The sequence below is a fragment of the Pseudomyrmex gracilis genome, unplaced genomic scaffold (assembly GCF_002006095.1).
Source record: "Pseudomyrmex gracilis isolate BER0280 unplaced genomic scaffold, ASM200609v1 scaffold_327, whole genome shotgun sequence".
NCBI lineage: Eukaryota > Metazoa > Arthropoda > Insecta > Hymenoptera > Formicidae > Pseudomyrmex > Pseudomyrmex gracilis.
In genome coordinates this window covers 103,458-122,666 of record NW_018020911.1, presented here as the reverse complement: position 1 = coordinate 122,666, position 19,209 = coordinate 103,458, and the positions used below count along the sequence as shown (strand labels likewise).

General features: G+C 39.0%; 2 protein-coding genes and 1 long non-coding RNA gene across 3 annotated transcripts; all 3 read left to right on the top strand.

The window, feature by feature from the left end:
• The first annotated feature begins 386 nt into the window (after positions 1-386).
• LOC109860096 lies at positions 387-1,307 on the top strand. The gene is made up of 2 exons (XM_020438962.1): positions 387-441; positions 877-1,307. Exons 1-2 carry the CDS (start codon positions 412-414, stop codon positions 1,276-1,278), a joined length of 432 nt encoding a protein of 143 aa, XP_020294551.1. The 5' UTR covers positions 387-411; the 3' UTR covers positions 1,279-1,307.
• Positions 1,308-13,215: 11,908 nt separating this feature from the next.
• LOC109860093 lies at positions 13,216-15,311 on the top strand. Its single transcript, XM_020438960.1, has 3 exons — positions 13,216-13,367; positions 14,052-14,148; positions 14,681-15,311. Exons 1-3 carry the CDS (start codon positions 13,350-13,352, stop codon positions 14,923-14,925), a joined length of 360 nt encoding a protein of 119 aa, XP_020294549.1. The 5' UTR covers positions 13,216-13,349; the 3' UTR covers positions 14,926-15,311.
• A 73-nt stretch (positions 15,312-15,384) lies between these two features.
• On the top strand, positions 15,385-17,492 carry LOC109860087. The gene is made up of 3 exons (XR_002250778.1): positions 15,385-15,669; positions 17,204-17,276; positions 17,389-17,492. It is a non-coding gene; the product is annotated as an uncharacterized LOC109860087 (long non-coding RNA).
• Positions 17,493-19,209: the final 1,717 nt, after the last annotated feature.

Below are 19,209 nucleotides of genomic sequence, written 5' to 3'. Positions count from 1 at the left end.
TCTGTTCGTGACGTAACGTTGTATTTTGTTATTCGTTATTATGAAAAATAAAGTAAACACAAATTAAACAGTCGATAATTGTATTTGATTCGATTTGAGCTGTGCAATTTGTTTCTGTCACAAAAAACGCAATCGATCGAATTATATCTGTGTTCGATGTAACACCGACACGTGTCTACAAAAATGTGTGCGTTCCTGTTCGCCATAATAAACAGTCNGAAAACGCAATATATGGGAGTAACATCGTATTACGAAATAGCAACAAAAATGAAATCGTTTTCGGGTCTTCGCTTCTTTCGTATTCACGGAGCTTTTTAGGTTTACCCGATCTCATCACTTCGCATATAAAAACGAAACCGACGGTCGAACGAAGACCAGTCCAAAATTTCTCCGTGCGCACCTGACACTGTGATGTTAACGTCGTCAAAAATGAAGAAAACGGTAAAAATAACACTCCGGTCGTTCTTTGTGATTAAATAAAAAAAAATTATAAAATGCGATAAAAATGTGATAGATTTTTTTTGGGATAAAACAATACAACGCAAGAATAGTGCACAAAATCCAAAATGTGAAAAATTATCCACTCGCGCGTTAGATCTTTTAGATTCTCCTGAGTTTAAAAGATTTTTTTTTTTTTTTAATATATAAGTGTGTTGAAATAAAAACACATCTTATAAAATATTTATCCACTGGTGCTTACAAATATTTATAACACGCAGATAGATTTTAAGGAATTAATGCGCGAACAAAGGAAATATACACATCCGGGTTTTTATTTTTTCAAAACGTGTACGATTCCCCCGGACCGTTCGAACACAAGCGCGCGATCTCTCTGCCCATAGTTTATCGATTTTACGTATGTATATTTTTTTGCAGCTTATCCTCGTTCTCTTTTATACCGGACTGGCGGCTACGTCAGATTTATCGGGGTATCAGCCCAGAGGATGGCGTCCTAATGGTCCGCGCTTTAATCCCAATAATAATCGATTGCATGCGTATTACGGTGCTCCTGGACTACAAAGCTACGAACCCGCTAATACCGCGACTACTCGTGACCCGTTATCCACTTCCACAACCACAGTCACGACTACACCACGAACTGCCGTAACCGTAAAAACCACAACAGCCCGTAGCAGAGAACCGACGACTGAGCCCAACGAACAGCCCGAAGATTTCGATTCGAATCCGGCTCTGGCTATTGCGAATTCCTTCGCATTCAATCGACCCATATACGTCTATAATACATTTCCGTTCCTACCTGCTCAGATCATTGCGTAATGATGCAACGTGTAAAATTTAAATTAGAAAGAGTATAGCATCCGTATAAACGATAAAAAAAAAGACGCATTTATATTTTGTAATTAGAAATAAAGAAAAAATCGTTGAAATATAAAACTTATTTGATACGTGAAAACCACAGATGTGTCCCAAAAGATAAATAATAATAAGAAAGTTCTAAACACACACACAATATCTCATTAAATCTTGATCATGTAGTACACTTTATATTAATAAACAAAGTTTATAGTTTTTGGCAGTACTGGTGTAACAATATTCCACGATTTCCCATCAAACAAGAATCCATTAATTAATTATTAGACGGCTATGATTGATTATAGAACAAATTATGCAAAACTAATTATGTTAACTGTAGATAAGAAAACATATTTTCGAGCTGATCTTACCAATGGCGGATATTGCACTTGATCAACAGCCGAGAGCGGCATGTACTTTAGCAAGTTACCGACAAAGTCTTACTCTACGAAGCTAAGCGCATAAACTGCAAAAGTGATGGTATCTCTCGCAAAACACGCAGTTTCAATGTTAAATATTTAAATAATTAATCCATTTTGTGTTTGCATTATATTTCGAAAAGAATTCTATTTCTCGCATACGAAATGTACTTGATCGTAGTTTACTTTTGTCGCGGCTTGGTTCAATCAGCGATCTGTAAACAGCAGTTTCACATTTTGGAAGTCGGAAACTACTTCCTACTTGCGTTGCAGCTCGCTTTTCTCACGGTGACTGATCGCTAAAATCTTCAGCGAACGTCTCTCTCTTTCTCAGGATGTTTGTCTTGTGTAAAACCAAGATAATGTAGTCCAACCGTATCAAATTTCGTGCGAATGGAGAAAGTGTTAAACTTTTTTTTTTTTTCACAACTATGTGTTTTACCGCTTTCGAAGGTGCATGCTGGACGACGAAGTCAATTATTGGAAAGAATCCAGTTAGTTCTCGTTATATTCGCGGTTTTATCTCTTCTTGATTTGTTCTACATAATTTCGGCAAAACCTCTATTTTATCTTTACCTAAGTTTCTTTTTGCACGATTCGTGAAAGTTCTTTGGTTTAACTGAGAAAAAGTTCTTCAAAAAATAAAAACACATATCTCTCATGTCTCTCTGGTAATCTTCCTTTTATTTCGCTGCATTTCAATCGTCGATTGCAAATATCGCGCCAAGAAAAATTCGGATTCGCATATCTCTTGTCTGAGCGATCGTGACTGTTTCGGAAAACTAAAACGGTAATTTCGCGACGTCGGTTCTATCTCTCGAGAGCTCGTCGAAACGAAGAAAGTCCCGGAGTGACACGCTTCGCGGCACAGAACGCGGAAAGATGTGGAGGACAATCGCCGATTCGAACCGAGCAAAGCGCAGCTGGCGAAACGAACGATTCACAGCTGACTGAACGAAGTAAATCGCCGCGCACTCGTTTTGCTGAGATATTCTCTCTCGACGGATATCCTCGTACATCTTCGCACCTTTGTATTCTTCTTTTTATTTCCTCGTTAATCGAGCGTTAATGCGCTCCCTCTCTCCCTCGAGCGCTTTCCTCCTCCCTGCTTTCATCTTTTACGTGACTACCGCGCTTTGTAAATTGAGAGTGCGGGCGCGATCGTTAATTAAAATAGCGAATTAACGTATATATCGAAGTTTCTAATGCAGAAATCGAAGAAGAAAGAGAGAGAGAGAGAGAGAGATTGGGTGAAACTGCGGCCTGCTGTGGGCCGGACGGATCCAATCGAGAGTGACTGAATCGCTGAACGGTCGGATTTGCACGCTTCGCAGACCAGGGCTCGTTGTACGCGTTTTTCACCCTACCTTGCCTTTCAGTTAGCTAGAAAATATAAATTAGGCCATGCGGTTCGTGTCGCCAGTCAGTTTGACGAAAGACCTCGATCGATGACGATGAGAACGCGGTGATTTGCGATTGTAAATCGTGAGAAAGTATTTTTTTTGTTTTTGTTTTGTTTTGTTTTGTTTTGTTTTGTTCGTCACGACTTAAATGCGAACGTTTCGACGTGTTTTCTGTCGTTACGCGGAAAAACGCAATGAATTTTTAATATGTGTTTTTAAAATTCAATGTTTCGACACTCGTCGCGATACGATCATTTGTTCACTGAGCGTGCCGCGACTTAATGACCGTCGCTTTGCGTATAGAGTAATAAATTTTCTCAATATAGTGTTCGCAAATAGTGCTATGAAGCAAAGAACAATTTAAAGAAATGGAGCAACAACGAAAAGCTCGCAACCTAATTGTCGTACTTCTTCTAACGATTGCTACGTCATCGTCGAATCAGAATCATTATACGTACACCGCGATCGATGTCGGTTCCACCAGCATTAATCCGATCGTCGATTATACTTCGTTGCGATCTGCAAACACCACAACATCGATCAATCAAGACTCAACAACCTACTTACCGGATTCAACCAAAACGGACGAGATACTTGATTCTTCGGAAACAAGAGGTTTAAGTCACTACGCGCAACCGTCCTACAGCCACAACGAATACAACGAGGAAGACGATAATTCCGACGAGGATTTCACGCACCACGTGATACCGTATTCGGTGCACGAAGACGAGAGAGATGTGTCAACTCGTCCGAAATACGTAGCTCCGGGAAATTGGGCGACGCCACCGCCCGAAAAAAATGTTCCCTTAGACTTTGTGCCGGTGAAGTTGCACGCGCAGGTACGCGGAACTCATACCGTGAAGAGATTGCCGCGGCGAGAAGCGATCGAGAGCGCGGAGACGGACGAGGAGAAGCTCAACGCGCACAGACTGAGAGAAGTCGTTACCAATTCAAAGATCAACACGGTCTACACCGAGGAGGGTTATGAAGACTCGGCGTACGATCATGCGGGACACGTCAGAGATGCCGACTTCCACGAGGGATACGCGCGCAAGCTTCACGATCGGCAGAAGAGCGGTCGCAATTCGTCGAGCGGCAAACACAGAACTGGCAAGAACNNTAACTTGGTGCCTGACGAATTCAAGAATTACGATNAAGATTATCAGGATCATGTGGAAGAGAATAGGAAGTATGANAATAGCAAGAACAATCTGATAGACGGAAACGTCTGGGAAGGATCCGAGATAGATCCTAAATTGGTTGTCGAAACCGGCATCGAGAAACTGGAAGAGGACGCCGAGAAAGAGGCCGAAGAGAGCGAAAAAAATTCAAAAGTTTATCAAAATGATCAAGAATCGAAGCTTCACAACGACATCGAAGTCGACAGCTCGGAATCCGAAGATTCTGAGGACGATTTGAAAGATGAAGAGAACAAACCCGCTAAGACGAAGAAGAAGAAAGTTGACACTCTGACCAAAGAGGAGAAAAAGTTACGTAAGTCGGATCAAAAGAAGAAGCTCTATGATGAAAACGACGAAACAACGGTAGATCCGTCCGATGAGATAAAAACAAATTCAACCGACGTCGAAGTATCCGCGAATCCTCAGAATTTTTTAACGAATTCCTCAATCTCGCAAGTGAGATATTCAACCGACGGAACTTCGCATTCCGACGCTCCGATCGACGAACCAACGACGATCAGTTACAGTCAGCTCTTCTGGGACTACTTCAAAACGAAGAACAACCCATTGAGCAGCGATACGTCTTCTTTTTTTTCGAACTCAACCATGAATCCACAACCGGAAGAAGAACGAACGCCGATCGCGGTAGCGACCATTGACGGTCACGGTCCGTATCTTTTCGTCACTACGGAAGAAACCACGAGGACGCCATCGACTTTCCTCAATTCGCGCACGTTCTATCCGGAACTATTCTCCGACAACGTGAATTCGTTCGGTTCGAATTCGAATCACAATCGTCATCTTCTCGAGCACAGGGACGATGTGGATTACTTAACTAACGTATTCGCCACTACCACGGACGCAACTTTACCGAACAAAACATCTAATTTAATTCGATCTTCGTCCTCGAGTTCTGAAAATATAGAACATTTATCTTCGACGAGTATTCTTGACAACGCGACGTCTACCAGCACTCCGACCGTGATAACACTCAACATCACCAAAGAAGCTTTGTCAAAACTCGATGATTACAGAGAAAATCCTTTTCTCGGTCCTATTCTGGATAACAGCAACATTCCATATTTCAATAGTAATTTGTCTAAAAATAATACCAATCTCAAATACAAAGTTTTGGTGAGACCAGAACCGAAGAAATCCGCGAAATCTGTTGGCGATCAGTCATCGTCATCACGTCAACACGCTTCGTCACCGCTCGTCTCGCAACAAGAAGACGAGCACAAGAGAAACCGCGACGAGTTGAGCGCCAAGTACAACAAGATGTTGAACTACATTAAAAACAAACAAACTCTCCGTTCTTCTCCGGAAAAAAAGAAAGTCGCTTATCCAGATTTCAATCTCATAAGACCGCCGACTTCTCAGCGAATCGCTTATTCGATTTTCCCGACAAATCGTCCCACGATAACGAATCGTCCGAGCGTGTCCGTCGAAAGCGAATCGCTTCGGGAAGCTAAGAAAGGTTTGTCGCAAGATCAACAGCATCGTTATCAAGCAATTAAATCAAACCCGTATCGTTTCGATCCCTTTATCTACGTCCAGCCGGTGTACCACAAGAATCCGCTTCCTGCCACAAAACTGTTGCCGCCACCGCTGCCGTCTATCGCGGACACTTACGGCAATTATCACAATAACAGACAGAACGGTCATCATTCTCCTCTAATCAAACCGTTGCAGCAGCAGCAGCAGCTGCTGCAGCTGCAGCGTGATAATGCGTTTAGATATCTCCCGCTTGTTCCCGATGCGACCTGGAGAACAAGATCCAGAAAAAAAAGATCCGGTGAGTTTCACGACGCGATTATTGATGTGAAAGCAGTGGNAAACAATNGTGTGACAAATAGCAGCGAAACGGAGAAGCAGCGAGATGAAGGTTTGTTCAGTGGGATAATTAACAGGCGAAAGGGAACGTCATTGAACCATATTGTAATCGATAATATTCCGATTGATGTTTCAGATACAACAAAATTAGCATTTCCCGTGAGATCAAGAGGCGGCGAGAGCGAGGCATCTGCGACCTTGAAGCGCGAGAACAGCACCGTCAATAACAGTGAAAGCAAAAGCGCTGATGAAGATTTGAACAAAGTGGCAAACGATAGCTCGACGTCAGTCGACGAAGAGTCGTTATTACGTTCCCAACGAAACGTGAGAAATAAAAAAGATCACGAAGAGCTCTTGAACGAATCTCCCAAAATCAGCGGCTATGTTATTGATAAAGAAATTGCTGCGCGTTTCAATGATGAAAAGGATAACGAGACATCTACAGAGATCAAGGAAGAAGAAAAGATCGAAGTCGAAATTCCTGATTTCGATTACGTTGAAGAACTGGCTGACGAAGAAGTCCCGGAACCTTCAACAACAACGGAAGTCGCGGTGGATTCGAAGAAATATCCGTTCTATAACAACGAGAACGTACCCAAAGCGTCTGCGTTGAAGTACGTCGTCGATCCGAAACTGATTCCTCGGAAGACCCCGAGTGGAATGGAATTTTACGATTCCCGAAACGTTTACAAACAATGCGACGAGATCGAACCTAACTTGGACGAGGTGTTGCCGGAGAAGGAGGAACCAAATCCGGAACGGGAACCGTCGGAAAATTCACCGCGTCTTCGTGGTCTGGGAGACAAACTGGATTGTTTTAAAGCCAAGTACTTTGACGAGAATCCCTTTGATAATCCGTTGTTTGCCGAGAAGTTTATTGAAGAGCCAACTCCGCCTACGGAATTAAATCCCACGAAATTTGCTTCGAAAATTCTGGTGCTTCCCGAAGAGAACGACGAATACGTCGTTCATCAGGTTTCGAAAAAACCGGAACGCAACGGTCGTCGGATGAAAAATCGCAATCGTCCGTACGAGACTCAGGAATCGATACGCGTCGATTACAAACATGATTCTCTAAACGGACGAGGAAGAAACGCGCATCTGCACACTATGCGCGGCTCGAAGCCGCCTGTGCGCAGATTGAAGAATCAAAGATCGAGATCGAAGTCTTTCGGCAGCACAACCACGCAGTCGCCAAGATCATTTCAAACCGCGTCTTACGAGAATCAAGTTTACGAAGACGTGATGGGCATCATAAGAAACATGGCGAATTCTTATCAAGACTACGAGATGACCACCGGTTTACCGTCCACGCAGATACTGGCAACTGCGGGCAGCGAAAACACATTGAAACTTGCGAGCGCAATGCCAAGTTCTTCAAGAGAGAAGACCACATTGTCGCCGGATGACACTGACGCGAGCACGATGACGTACGAAAGTACATCATCGTCGGAGATCATCAGAGGTTTGGTACCTCCACCGAAGTATTTAACTCCGCAACAGACGGGTTATTACAGGAAGCACAGACCGTCGTCCGGTAAAAGCAGAGTATTGATGAGATCTTCAAATATTCCGCGTATCATTGCTCATCGTCACACCATCAAGATAAACAAACGCAGTACGACAAATGACATTGCGCACGATGTTTTATTCAAAAATACTGATAAAAATCAAACATTAGTTGCAAAATCTGTAAAGGACGTGGTTGAAAACGATACGGTTGTACGCGAATCGATGGGAGAAACAACGAAGGAAACAACCTCGATGCCCGAAATAATCGACTTGGAGACCGAAGAGAGTAGACAATTTCAAATGCAAGATCAAAACTGTGACACGAATCTGAAAACAGACGTCACGAGGAATCAAAGAAATTTCACGAACAGCGACGAGAGCAGCGAATCCCCGCGGAAAACGATCTACACAATTAAAGATCGAATCAGATATTCGAAACCTAGATGGGATTCCACAAGAAGATTCGGTAAATTTAGCGCAAAGCCGCGGACAACGGACGAGGATAACAGACGAAAGGAACCGCGTTATAATTATTTCAAAAGAAACAAGAAACCGATTGATGACGAAAATAATTACACGACGTTGAATTCGGACGATAGCGCTTCGATGATGAAAAATGCGCCGTTACTGACAGAAGATGGAAAAACCAGCACGACCGAGATTTATCGCGCGGAAGAATCCGTTGTGTATCACACGATCTATCGCAACGAGGAGGAATATCGAGTGCCGGGAAACGCTGAGAGCACTGTCGATACGAAATCTGAAAAGAAGAGCGCCGAAGAAGAGACGGAGGAAACGACGAATGCTTATAAAGTTCACGAGGATGTCGATGAGGACGCTTCCCCGACAACGACAAAATCGACGTCAAATTCGAAGAACGTCTTAGACTTGCGAGAATATTTGGAATCCAATCCACCGGGATACGAAGAAACGTTTTCTGAAGAAACGACAACGTCGTCGAACAGATATCGAGCCAACGTGGATCACGAGGATCGGGAAGATGAGCGAAACGAGGAGATGAATTATCCCAAAACCGAGTCAAGTTTGTCGAACGAAGATTCTTCGGAGAAAGTTGAAGAGCAAGTCGAAACGCCGATGAANACAATCAAATCGTCAGCACAAGACGACGATTCCGAGGAAGTTGCTTCGAAGGAAGGAGAAGAAGGTTCGGATAAAAAGACGTTTTTCACGTACNCAAAGCGACCATCGTCGGCCGAACACGACGATGAAAGTACTGAGAAAACCTTCTATTCTTCTTTTCCGTTTTCGAGATACAAATCAAAAGTGAAAACCGACGAAAGCGACGAGGATGAGACGAAGGAGACGAGCGAGGAGACGAGCGAGGATTACGTGTTTCCTTGGCACGCTGATAAGGAACGGAAAGAGAGCAAACTTAGATGGCTGCAAAATTTTGACAGATTCGAGTATCCGTGGGAGAGAAGAGAAAGACTTGCGAGAGAACGACGAAACAAAGANAAGCGAGCCAACAGATTTAGAAAGATGATTTTCGACGATGACGACGAAGATAATGAGAAAGAACATACGAAACATGGAAGACCCGCTTATGCTTGGGAAATATACGACGTACCTTCCAAGTCTCGTGTGAGGAATAATAGACGCGATAACTTGCGAGACATTTCGCGCGATTTTTCGCGCAGAAATATAGACGGCAATAGCGAAGAATACACAACGGAGCAGGTGCTGCCAACCGCCAGATTTAACAGTAACAAATATCACTCAAGAAATATACGACCGGTAAAATCTTCTTCCGCGCGAGAAATCAGCAGATCCATCCAGAAGGTTCTGGAAGAAGATGATTTCAACGAAGAAGCTTCAAAGAAATTTAAAGACGATCATTCTTCGGTAGAGAAAAACTCGTCGTCTTCNACGGACAAAGGAATCTCCAGAGGGACACTCGTGCCAGAAGACATTACACAACCGCCCAGAAAAAAAGATAAAAAACGAAGAAAAATCCCTCAACCCGCCAAGAACGTGACGGACAATTCGGATTTGGATTCGAAAAAAGTGGAAAACAAAAAGGTCGGCGATGAAACAAACNAAGATGAATATTTCAAGTTACGNAAAAATAATGTCAATGATACGGAGATGCAAATAGAAACAACAACAACGATCAACCAGTCAAGTGAGTTATTCAACAGCACGGAGGAAATTCCGGCAACAACTACGCAACGCAAGAAACGTCGACGAAAACCACTCAGGAACAATTCCACAATTTCCCTGGATAATGCGGCTGCCGAATCTGTTGTCGAACTTACCGCAAAAAGACGTAGAAAATCACAAGTGTCGACGACGACAACAACGACGCCAATAATGTCAGCTACGCCTTTGACGAGGACAGACCTTGCCGCGAGCAAATCATTTTTCATACCCGTTCGAGGAAGATATACGAGGACAGGTGAGGTCGCAAAGACAAATGAGTTGGATCCTTTTAAGGAAACCATTACCGTACCTGAAACAACTAAATTCGATCGTCTTCGAGNNAAAACATCGACTCCAAAAACACGAACAATCGAACATCGATCGAGAGTCACGAAACAAAAAATTGTTACAAAAACAACTTATCCAAACGAAGCGGATGACTTTAATTCGAAGATAAATGAGACGTTAGCTCAAAAACGAGAAGAAGAAAATATAAAACCTAAAGCAAGACGCAGGAAGAAGAATAAACGGGACGATGACAAGAAATATGATAATAATAACAATTCAAATAACGCAGAAAAATTAATGAAACAGAGAGAAAACGAGCGAGAAAATTTCAATACCAAATTTGCAAACAAAGATGAAACTCAAAAAGTGATAATATCGGAAAAACCTCAAGTTCGAAANAATTTTGGAGCGCAACAAGAACCGGAGAAGCAGATAAATGATTTAAACGACGAGAATATTAACGATGAGAACAATAATACCAATGATTTCGGAATAATGTCAGAAGTAAGTTTGTCACCAGACCACAGGACGGTTGAGCTGACCCATTATGGTTCCAAGATAATGTCTGCTATGTCTTGGATTTCAAAGAATTACGATTATTAAGGCACGAGTTTATTTTTCTTTTATTCGTTCAAATAAAATACATCTTTTGCACGAGAAACAAATAAGAACATTTTATTGCCAATAATATATTATAACACAAAATATTTAAAAAATTNTTATTACTTATATTTACAAAATCTGAAAAATTTGTAAGCGTACATTATACCTACGTACAAAAATTGTTAATCAAAAAAGAAAGCAATTTTTACGGAAGCAATGTCATAAAAATTCCCATAAATTATATTAAATATAAAGTACACATAATTTATACATAATTAAATTGAATTAATAGTTTCAGGCCTACGCAATAAAAGACCTATTGCAGAATATTTCATCGAATCGACCAAGAAGCGATCAGACTACCGAGAGAACTGAAAGCGAATCAAATACGAACGAGGATTGGAAGAAGCAAAGCAACGAGGAAATGGACGAAAACGAAAAAGAAGCGGAAGAAAAACGAAGGTCCTTATTACAGAATAAATTTATAAAGAATCCGGAACGCAGATTATATTATTACATTGAGCGTAAATAATTTTCTATCTACTTTTTTTCGTTTTACCACAAGAAAGTAAACACACAATTTATTTTCGTACTTGTTGCAACACATACAATTTTAATTTTTATCTTAGGTGTTTTTCTATTTATTTGCTTGTTGTAGTCGTAGCTAATTATTATTNTTTTTTTTTTGTACCAGAGAAAGCGAAATTTAGATATGGACGATTAATCGTGATTAACCGTACAGAGGTGTTGTAATAGTTTTTTCTGTTCAGTAATTACGTTGTTGTACATAGTTTTCAGAACATTTTTGTTACAAATAAATCTTGTAGAAAGAGATTGCATAATGCCGTTCTTAAACGTGTAGCAGCGGTAATTCATTCTTTTGTTAGCGCAACTCTCGCGCGACCCACGCCTGCCGTTAAGGAATTATGCAAACCTTTGGAGAAATTGTATCTCCCGACCTCTAAGACACAAGCAATCCTATTAGGAATGGAAGTGTTCTATTCACTGCATTCATAATGCACCGATAATAATGGCGANGTTTTTTTTTTAAAGTATAATAGAAAGTTTATAATACACATCTATTTATGATTTCTCTCGTTAAAAACAATATTTATTATATATACGTATCAAAAAATCATTGATTATAACTGATTATTAAATAATAATTACTTTAATAATAATTAAGACGATAATTGAGACGAGCGAATGTTTTTTAGATAACTACTATTCTTTTCATCGCTTTCTCTCTTCTGTTTGACCGAAATAACTTCGTTAACGAGTATTTTTCGTCATATTAATCGCCGTGCTCTATTGAACTAGATTATTAACCTTGTTATGTAATTGGAGACCTTCTTTAAAGAATACCCACATACCCTTGAACTGATTCTCGCAACACGAAAGCAACAGTTATTTTACGCTGAATAAAAATAATTAATAAAAAGTANATTAATTAATTAAAAACTTATATTGGCAAAATATCAATAAATTGATCTTTCCTTTCGTTGCGTGTTGTTTTACCTTACGCAAAACTTTAAGACATCTTGTGTTTCAAGAGCTATTTTAAGCATGAGACTACTCGAGACGCGTAATTGATCCATTTTTAGATAGATCACGTGTACGAACGATTAATTTAGTTAGAGAGAGATAGAGAAAAAAAAGTCTACGCGTCTCGCCTTACAATAATGGAGATAGAGAAAAAAAAGTCTACGCGTCTCGCCTTACAATAATGAAATACTGCACCATGAAGGAAAGGTGCGCCAATCTCGTTGGTTCGACGAGGAAAAGGTATCAATCGCTCAAGCAGGCATGATGAATATCTGTTATGAGTAATGCGNCGTTGTCAAATAAATTATACACACGCGAATGCAGTTTAAGATTTCTGGTTTATGCTCTTTACAAAACAAGCATTCGCGTGTACGACGTACATACGTTACGATGCAGATAACGACACGGAGATAACGTCGCAATGTATTATTCTTTTGTGCATAAAATATCTTCCAGNCCACAATAAATTTTGTACCGATTAAGTTAATTAAGCACAATTAATTATCTTTTTCTTATAAAATGCTATAAAGTATATCTTTTTTAAATTTTATTCACTTACGTTTTTTTTTATCTTTAAGTGTCAGTATTCATCCGTAAGTGATTTTGATAACAGCCCGCTCACCGATCAAATATAAACGCTCTTGTTTGTAATTTGTGTTCTTATTTATTAACGCGATTATTTCCAATCCAAAAGGACATCGTCGTCATTTGACGAGGACATATCTCGTCAGCCTCGTTTAAAAACAAGTAACATTAAGAAAAACCTCGGCATTCGCCGAGGAAATTATTGGTCCTTGGAGCGCGAGATAGGGGACTCAGACTAAGAGAGACTCGCCGAGATGTGAGCGGTCGCTGGCTACGCGATCCAAGGTTAAGGTGTCCCAAGGTGACGCGCCCCACGAGATATTCTCAACACAGCACACTTTGATAAAATTCTAGCACGATCGAAAGGAAACACCAGTCTACGATTGGCCAACGTTAAAACGCGCTCCGCTACGCAACGACTATATAATTCGTACTTTGCTATATTATATTCTAGTTAAACCTAAACACGTATCTGACAAACATTGTGATCCGCTGGAAACGATAACATGCTGTCNCTCGCCAAGGTATGTGAAACACGCGATTCTCTTTTATATAACCGATAGTTAAACACAGTAATTGTGTGAGGGTGGTTTCGTCAGGAAGGACATCGATGTGTCAGAAAGAGAGAAAGATTCCGTGTAATTATATACATGAAAATGGAATGTATCGACTATAAAGAATTTAATAGCATATACAGTCAAACACCTCGATGACTCAAATCTCAAGAGAAGAGCTCAAATCTTCGAGTTGTAGAGGTTTCGACTTATCGAAGTTCTTTTTTCCTTTCCGCCGAGCAGAAGGAAATGAACCAAATTTTCGTCTTATAGAGGTTTTCGAGTTATAAAGGTTCGAGTTATCGAGGTTCGAGTTATCGAGGTTTGACTGTATATAATTAGTACCTTACTTTTGTTTACTGAAATAAAAACATTTATTTTCTTTAAATGATGGTTTGTTAACAAAATAAATAAACTTATTATATTTCATATATATATATATATATAAAATACAGTATCTTCTTTAAATGATGGTTTGTTAACAAAATAAATAAACTTATTATATTTCATATATATATATATATAAAATACAGTAAATAAAATTGTGATGTATGACATATATTATTTCTTTTGATATATGTTGCAAATTATATTTATAAAAATATAAGTGAATTATATATGATATTATATAAAATATTTTAATTTTCCCTATAGATTATTTTATTGTTTGGATTTGTNACATTGGTGAAATTATCGGCAGCTGCACCAGACAGCGCAGGAATGGTGGAAATGGTAAACGGATTGGCATACGGTAAGACAGACTTCTTCTTTTCGATAACAAATATAATCAAAATTATAAAACAATTTGTTATTTTATTTATATAATTTTGTATATTACATATGTATGTATATACATATAGTTTAATAAAATTAATTTAAAATTAAATAAAATATTTTATATATTGTCTTGCACTTTTGATTCAAACTAAGCACCAACAGAAAGCAGCACTAATGATTATTCTTTGCATCTTATTTCACGGATGAGAATGATTATATTCAGTGATTTGCTATATATAACATAAGATCTGTATATATAATAAAATATGAAAATATTAATACAATAATTAAAATACATACCAATTAATATTGTCAACTACATCAAAATTAATCAAAAAGTACACAAGCACATAAAATAATATTAAAACAAAATGTCAACACGCATCGTATAGACAACATCATCGTTATTTATATAAGNAAGAAAAATATTTTATTGGCCAGAATCACTTTTTATTAATAGTTTTTTGGTGTAATGTAATATAAGTATTGATGACGTCATTCAACAGGTGGAATTCCGTACGGAAGCGTGAGCGGAATGCTTGCGAAATATCCNGGATACGTGCGAGCCAATGTTCAACCTGAGGCCAGACAATTCAACATTTTGAGCAACACTGAACGGCCAGTAATTATCACACCGAATCTTCGAGCAAATCGTTTAGAGNGAATTACACCTCAACCTGTGCAAATTTACAATCTTCCCGGAGTCATCGCCCCGGGTATCGTCGGCACNATTAGTCAGATCGGTTATTAATCTACTCTAAGAAAAAGTCACGATGACCTCTTCATAGATATCAGCCATNTTACATCACACACAAACTTCGTTTTCTCGTCATAAAGGTTTTGAGAGAGAATATANGTNGAAGAAATCACACACTCTGTTATGCAATCTCAATATTATCAATTAATATAAATTAATGTAGAATAAAAAAAAATAAGATATTATTAAATATGCGAGTTTGATATGCTTTTGAGTTGAAACAAAGTGCATGATCGCTTTTGAGTAAATGATCTAAATTATATAATTGCAGGTAATAATATTATTACTTATAATTATCTTAATTATCTGTAGATTTACTTAGAGACTGACACAGTTATGTATTTACATTATTTTACGTATTTATATTAATTTATTGCAACATTTTACGTATTTGTATTATTTTATCAAGTGCTCTTCGAATATTGTATGTCATTATTTTAATAAATGTAGAATGCAAAAACACACGATATATAAACATTAATAACTATAGACATTCGATATTTTATATGTGTGAAAATGATAGAATTGCTAAATCTATACTGTTTGTGATTAAGTTATTTCAATTTCGAGAGATCAGGAAATGTACGGTCTGCGATTTCGCGATCTACCCTTTACGCCTTGTCAATTCANTCGGTGAGGGGTAAAGATGTTTTAGGAGAGAAAGTATAAATGACATCGGACACAATGTCTATCCCTTAGTTGTCACAAACCGCACGCACGATGCATCACGCGTCCCACGTGAGTATCCTCGCATGTAAAAGTCGTTCGTAATACAGGAAAAAGCAGAAAGATTTGCAGTTTCGTAACGATATCGTCGTTGAAACCGGTCGTTTATAACGTAATAATTTATAAACANACAAAACTTGACGACACAGCGTGCAGATCAGTGTAAAGTGTCAAATCGCAGAATATTATTTTATGCCTTTTTAATTGCTTGTGTTTAAACATTTTCTCTTTTACTTGTCTAGTAAATTCCGTGCGCATTTATTCCGTCGGCAATGCTAAGATTGCAAGAATTGCAGACTGNAAATCGATTGTAAATCGTGAATTAATTTCAGTGTATAATTTAATAACATAANCAGTAGATTTCTCACACAAACAAATTTATTTACGCAAAATATCGTTTATTAAGAACGCTGCAAAACACATAGTTTATTATCAAGTATTATAATGTTTTTATTATAAGATAAAGCAAAAGTAACGTGTAATAAAGTAATAAAAAAATATAATTAAAAAAAATATACAGAATGTAGTAAAAAAATATACAGAATATATAAAATATGTTATATCCTTTTAATGTAGATTTTTATATAAGACAGGAGGAAGAAAAAAAGTATTTACGTATCTACACTACCAACATTAGAAAGCGTCTTTGAGTTATACATATGTAGACAAGTACATATTTTATAAAAATAATTACAAGTAAGAGACAAGACTTAAATAGATGGTCAGGCATCCGTATATATATATAACTCTAACGTAACAATAACTTACAAGTGTTTCTTATATAAATGAAAAGAAAATCTTCAATTACGAGTTCCGTTACTCTGAATTTCTCCTCGCGCTGTATGAAATTCCTCTAAAAACATTAAAATTAAAAAGTTTATGTGTGTGAAACTTTTTTTCTTAAGCAAACTTTTTTGGGCAATACCGATAGTTCTTTTCGTTACGTTGCAAAATTATATCCGCAACGATAAAGTAACGTTTTTGTTAGCCGGAAGCTCCGTACGCGNCCGAAGAATAGCGTTTCTTCGCGACGGCGACGTCCTATACCTCGCGAAAATGCAATCGGCGTGACCGCACACAGATCGCGAATCAATTCTATTATTATAAGAATCGAGAGTTCCACGTGAGGAGACAAGGTAATAAGCGTGTCTCCAGAACTGATATTTNCGCGCGCGCGTGTGTTTCTTTTCGCTGGGATTTTGCACAACCAGCACCCGTTGCAGAAACAGTGCGTTGATCGCATCGAATTTATGTGCATACGCGTCTCTCCTTACGCAATGACAAATAAAACATAATGCTACGAGAGATCTTTCTCGTGCCGGTCACGCTACCCATGTCATCGTTTATTACGCAGCTCTTTTTGCGAAAAATCTCGAGAGAACGTTGTCAGTAATTCATTTATCACAAATATTTTCATTTTACATATGAAAAATAATTTTTATCGCAACATGTAATAACATAAATTTAACAAAAAAATATTCAAATNTTTGCAATGTGTCTAAAACTTGTTTTGTAGAATTATACAGTACAATACAATGCTTCTCAGTTGCAGATACTGATGCGCTGCGTCGCACTCTGGTGCGTTATAAGTAGCGGGAAGACAGCAAGAACCACCGTCAGTAAGCGAATTTTGATTGTCTGGATAATTAACTTTGAAAGAAAAATTATTTAATTTTCACACATACCTGTTACAAATTGTGTCATCACTCATTAAGATTTTTTCCCCCACAGATCCAGAAATATTGGCGAATTTCGCTAAGAATGTAGCTTCGGTGCTGTNGCCAGTAATATTGGGCGAGCTGCAATCCCGCAACAATCGATCCTTCCAATCTTTTCAAACGGAACCCGTTACTTTGAACGACGACAATCTGGATTCGCATTCGATTCTAAACAATATAGTCGACAAAACGCCGAACGAAGCCGCTTACTACGAACCAAACTCGTANTCTTACAACGATCTCTATGGAAACCCTCCCGAAGAACTCGAGGTATCTGAAAGAAACAGACAGCTTCAAGATTCTTTCTCGCGAGATGAATCCTACTTGCGGCGCGAACAACCGAACTACTACAAATCTTACGACTTTTCGACGAGCAAGGACAATCTGGAAGTTGCTTCGAAATCTGCTAATAACGAAAATATCGATCCGTCAATACGCAATATTGAAGGATCGTCTACCAGTCTGTATCCTTTGTATCACGGCGCTGATTTTCACAAAGCTGCTTTCCCCTACGGTCCCTTCTTAGCCAAACCTTATGGTGGCTTTCACGGATTTGGACCTTATGGACATTTTCATCATCATCATCATCATCCATATGGAGATGACGGTTCTGGCGAATCGTCTTCGGAAGAGAATGCGCGATTAGAAAACGGAACCAATCGTCATTACGGTCCANCTTTTGGCAATTATGGCTACGGTCATCCTTTTCCTTACGGGGGATACGGCCACGATCCCTTTTACGGACCGTACGGGAGAAACGGTAACGATTCCGGAAACGGAAGAAACGAACATTACAGTTACGGCAACAGTTATGGACCTTATCACGGCGGTCCCGGTTTTTACGGACATCCTTATGGTCCTAGTTATGGTTACAACGGCAACAACAACAACAATAATAATAATAATAATAATGGTGGGACTAGTAGTAGACAAACCGAAGAGTCGGCCGAGAATGGTGATCAGAACAACTCGACAAAAAACGGGTATCCGCANTTTTACGGGCCGCCTTTTCTGAAACCCATCGTAGGNCCTTTCCACGGTCCTTTNCCGTTNCCCCATTATCACGGAGTATTCAAGGGCGGCCCTGTGGTCGGGGTTGGCCACGTTGGTTATCCGTTCTATGCCGATCCTTTTCTGATTGGTTTTCCATTCCATCATCCNTACGGGCCTTTCTTCCACGGTAAGAAGTATTTGCCGCCGAAGGGCAAGCCCGCCGACTCGGGCGAGTCGGGCGAGTCGACGGAAACACCAGCTGGAGAACTTATGGAAGAGAGTCCCGACCGAATCACCGCGCCGAACAACGAAGAAGTGGTAGCGCCAGCTNCCAGTTCGAACAGATACAAGACGTCGGGACGAAAAGGATCAAAGCGAACTAGTAGCATAGTTAATTTTGAGAAAAAAGTCTAAATTCGGAAATATTTATTAACTCGAAATTTGGTAGGAAAAAAGTATAAAATCGTAAATTTAGTATTATTTAAATAATATAAAATAAGTTTCAAAAGTATACAAAATTATTATATATATACAAATTATTGTAACAAATATTGCCGCAAAATTAAATAAANAATAAAAATAAATAAAATCGTATAGGTCGTTCTTTTTAATATTTCTATATAAGTCGGTCTTTTNCTCGAGTCTACTTCAACGACAGATCGTACGAAAGAAAAGTTGATAATAAACGGGTGTGTGTTAATTGCAGATGTGCGACACGTGCATTTAAATTTATCATTGGTTTCTATTTACAATGTTCCCACGATTATGATACAGAAAACATTCTCATGATTATTGTCGGCCTTTATCTACGCAATTATTCTTTGTCTTGACAATAATGCAT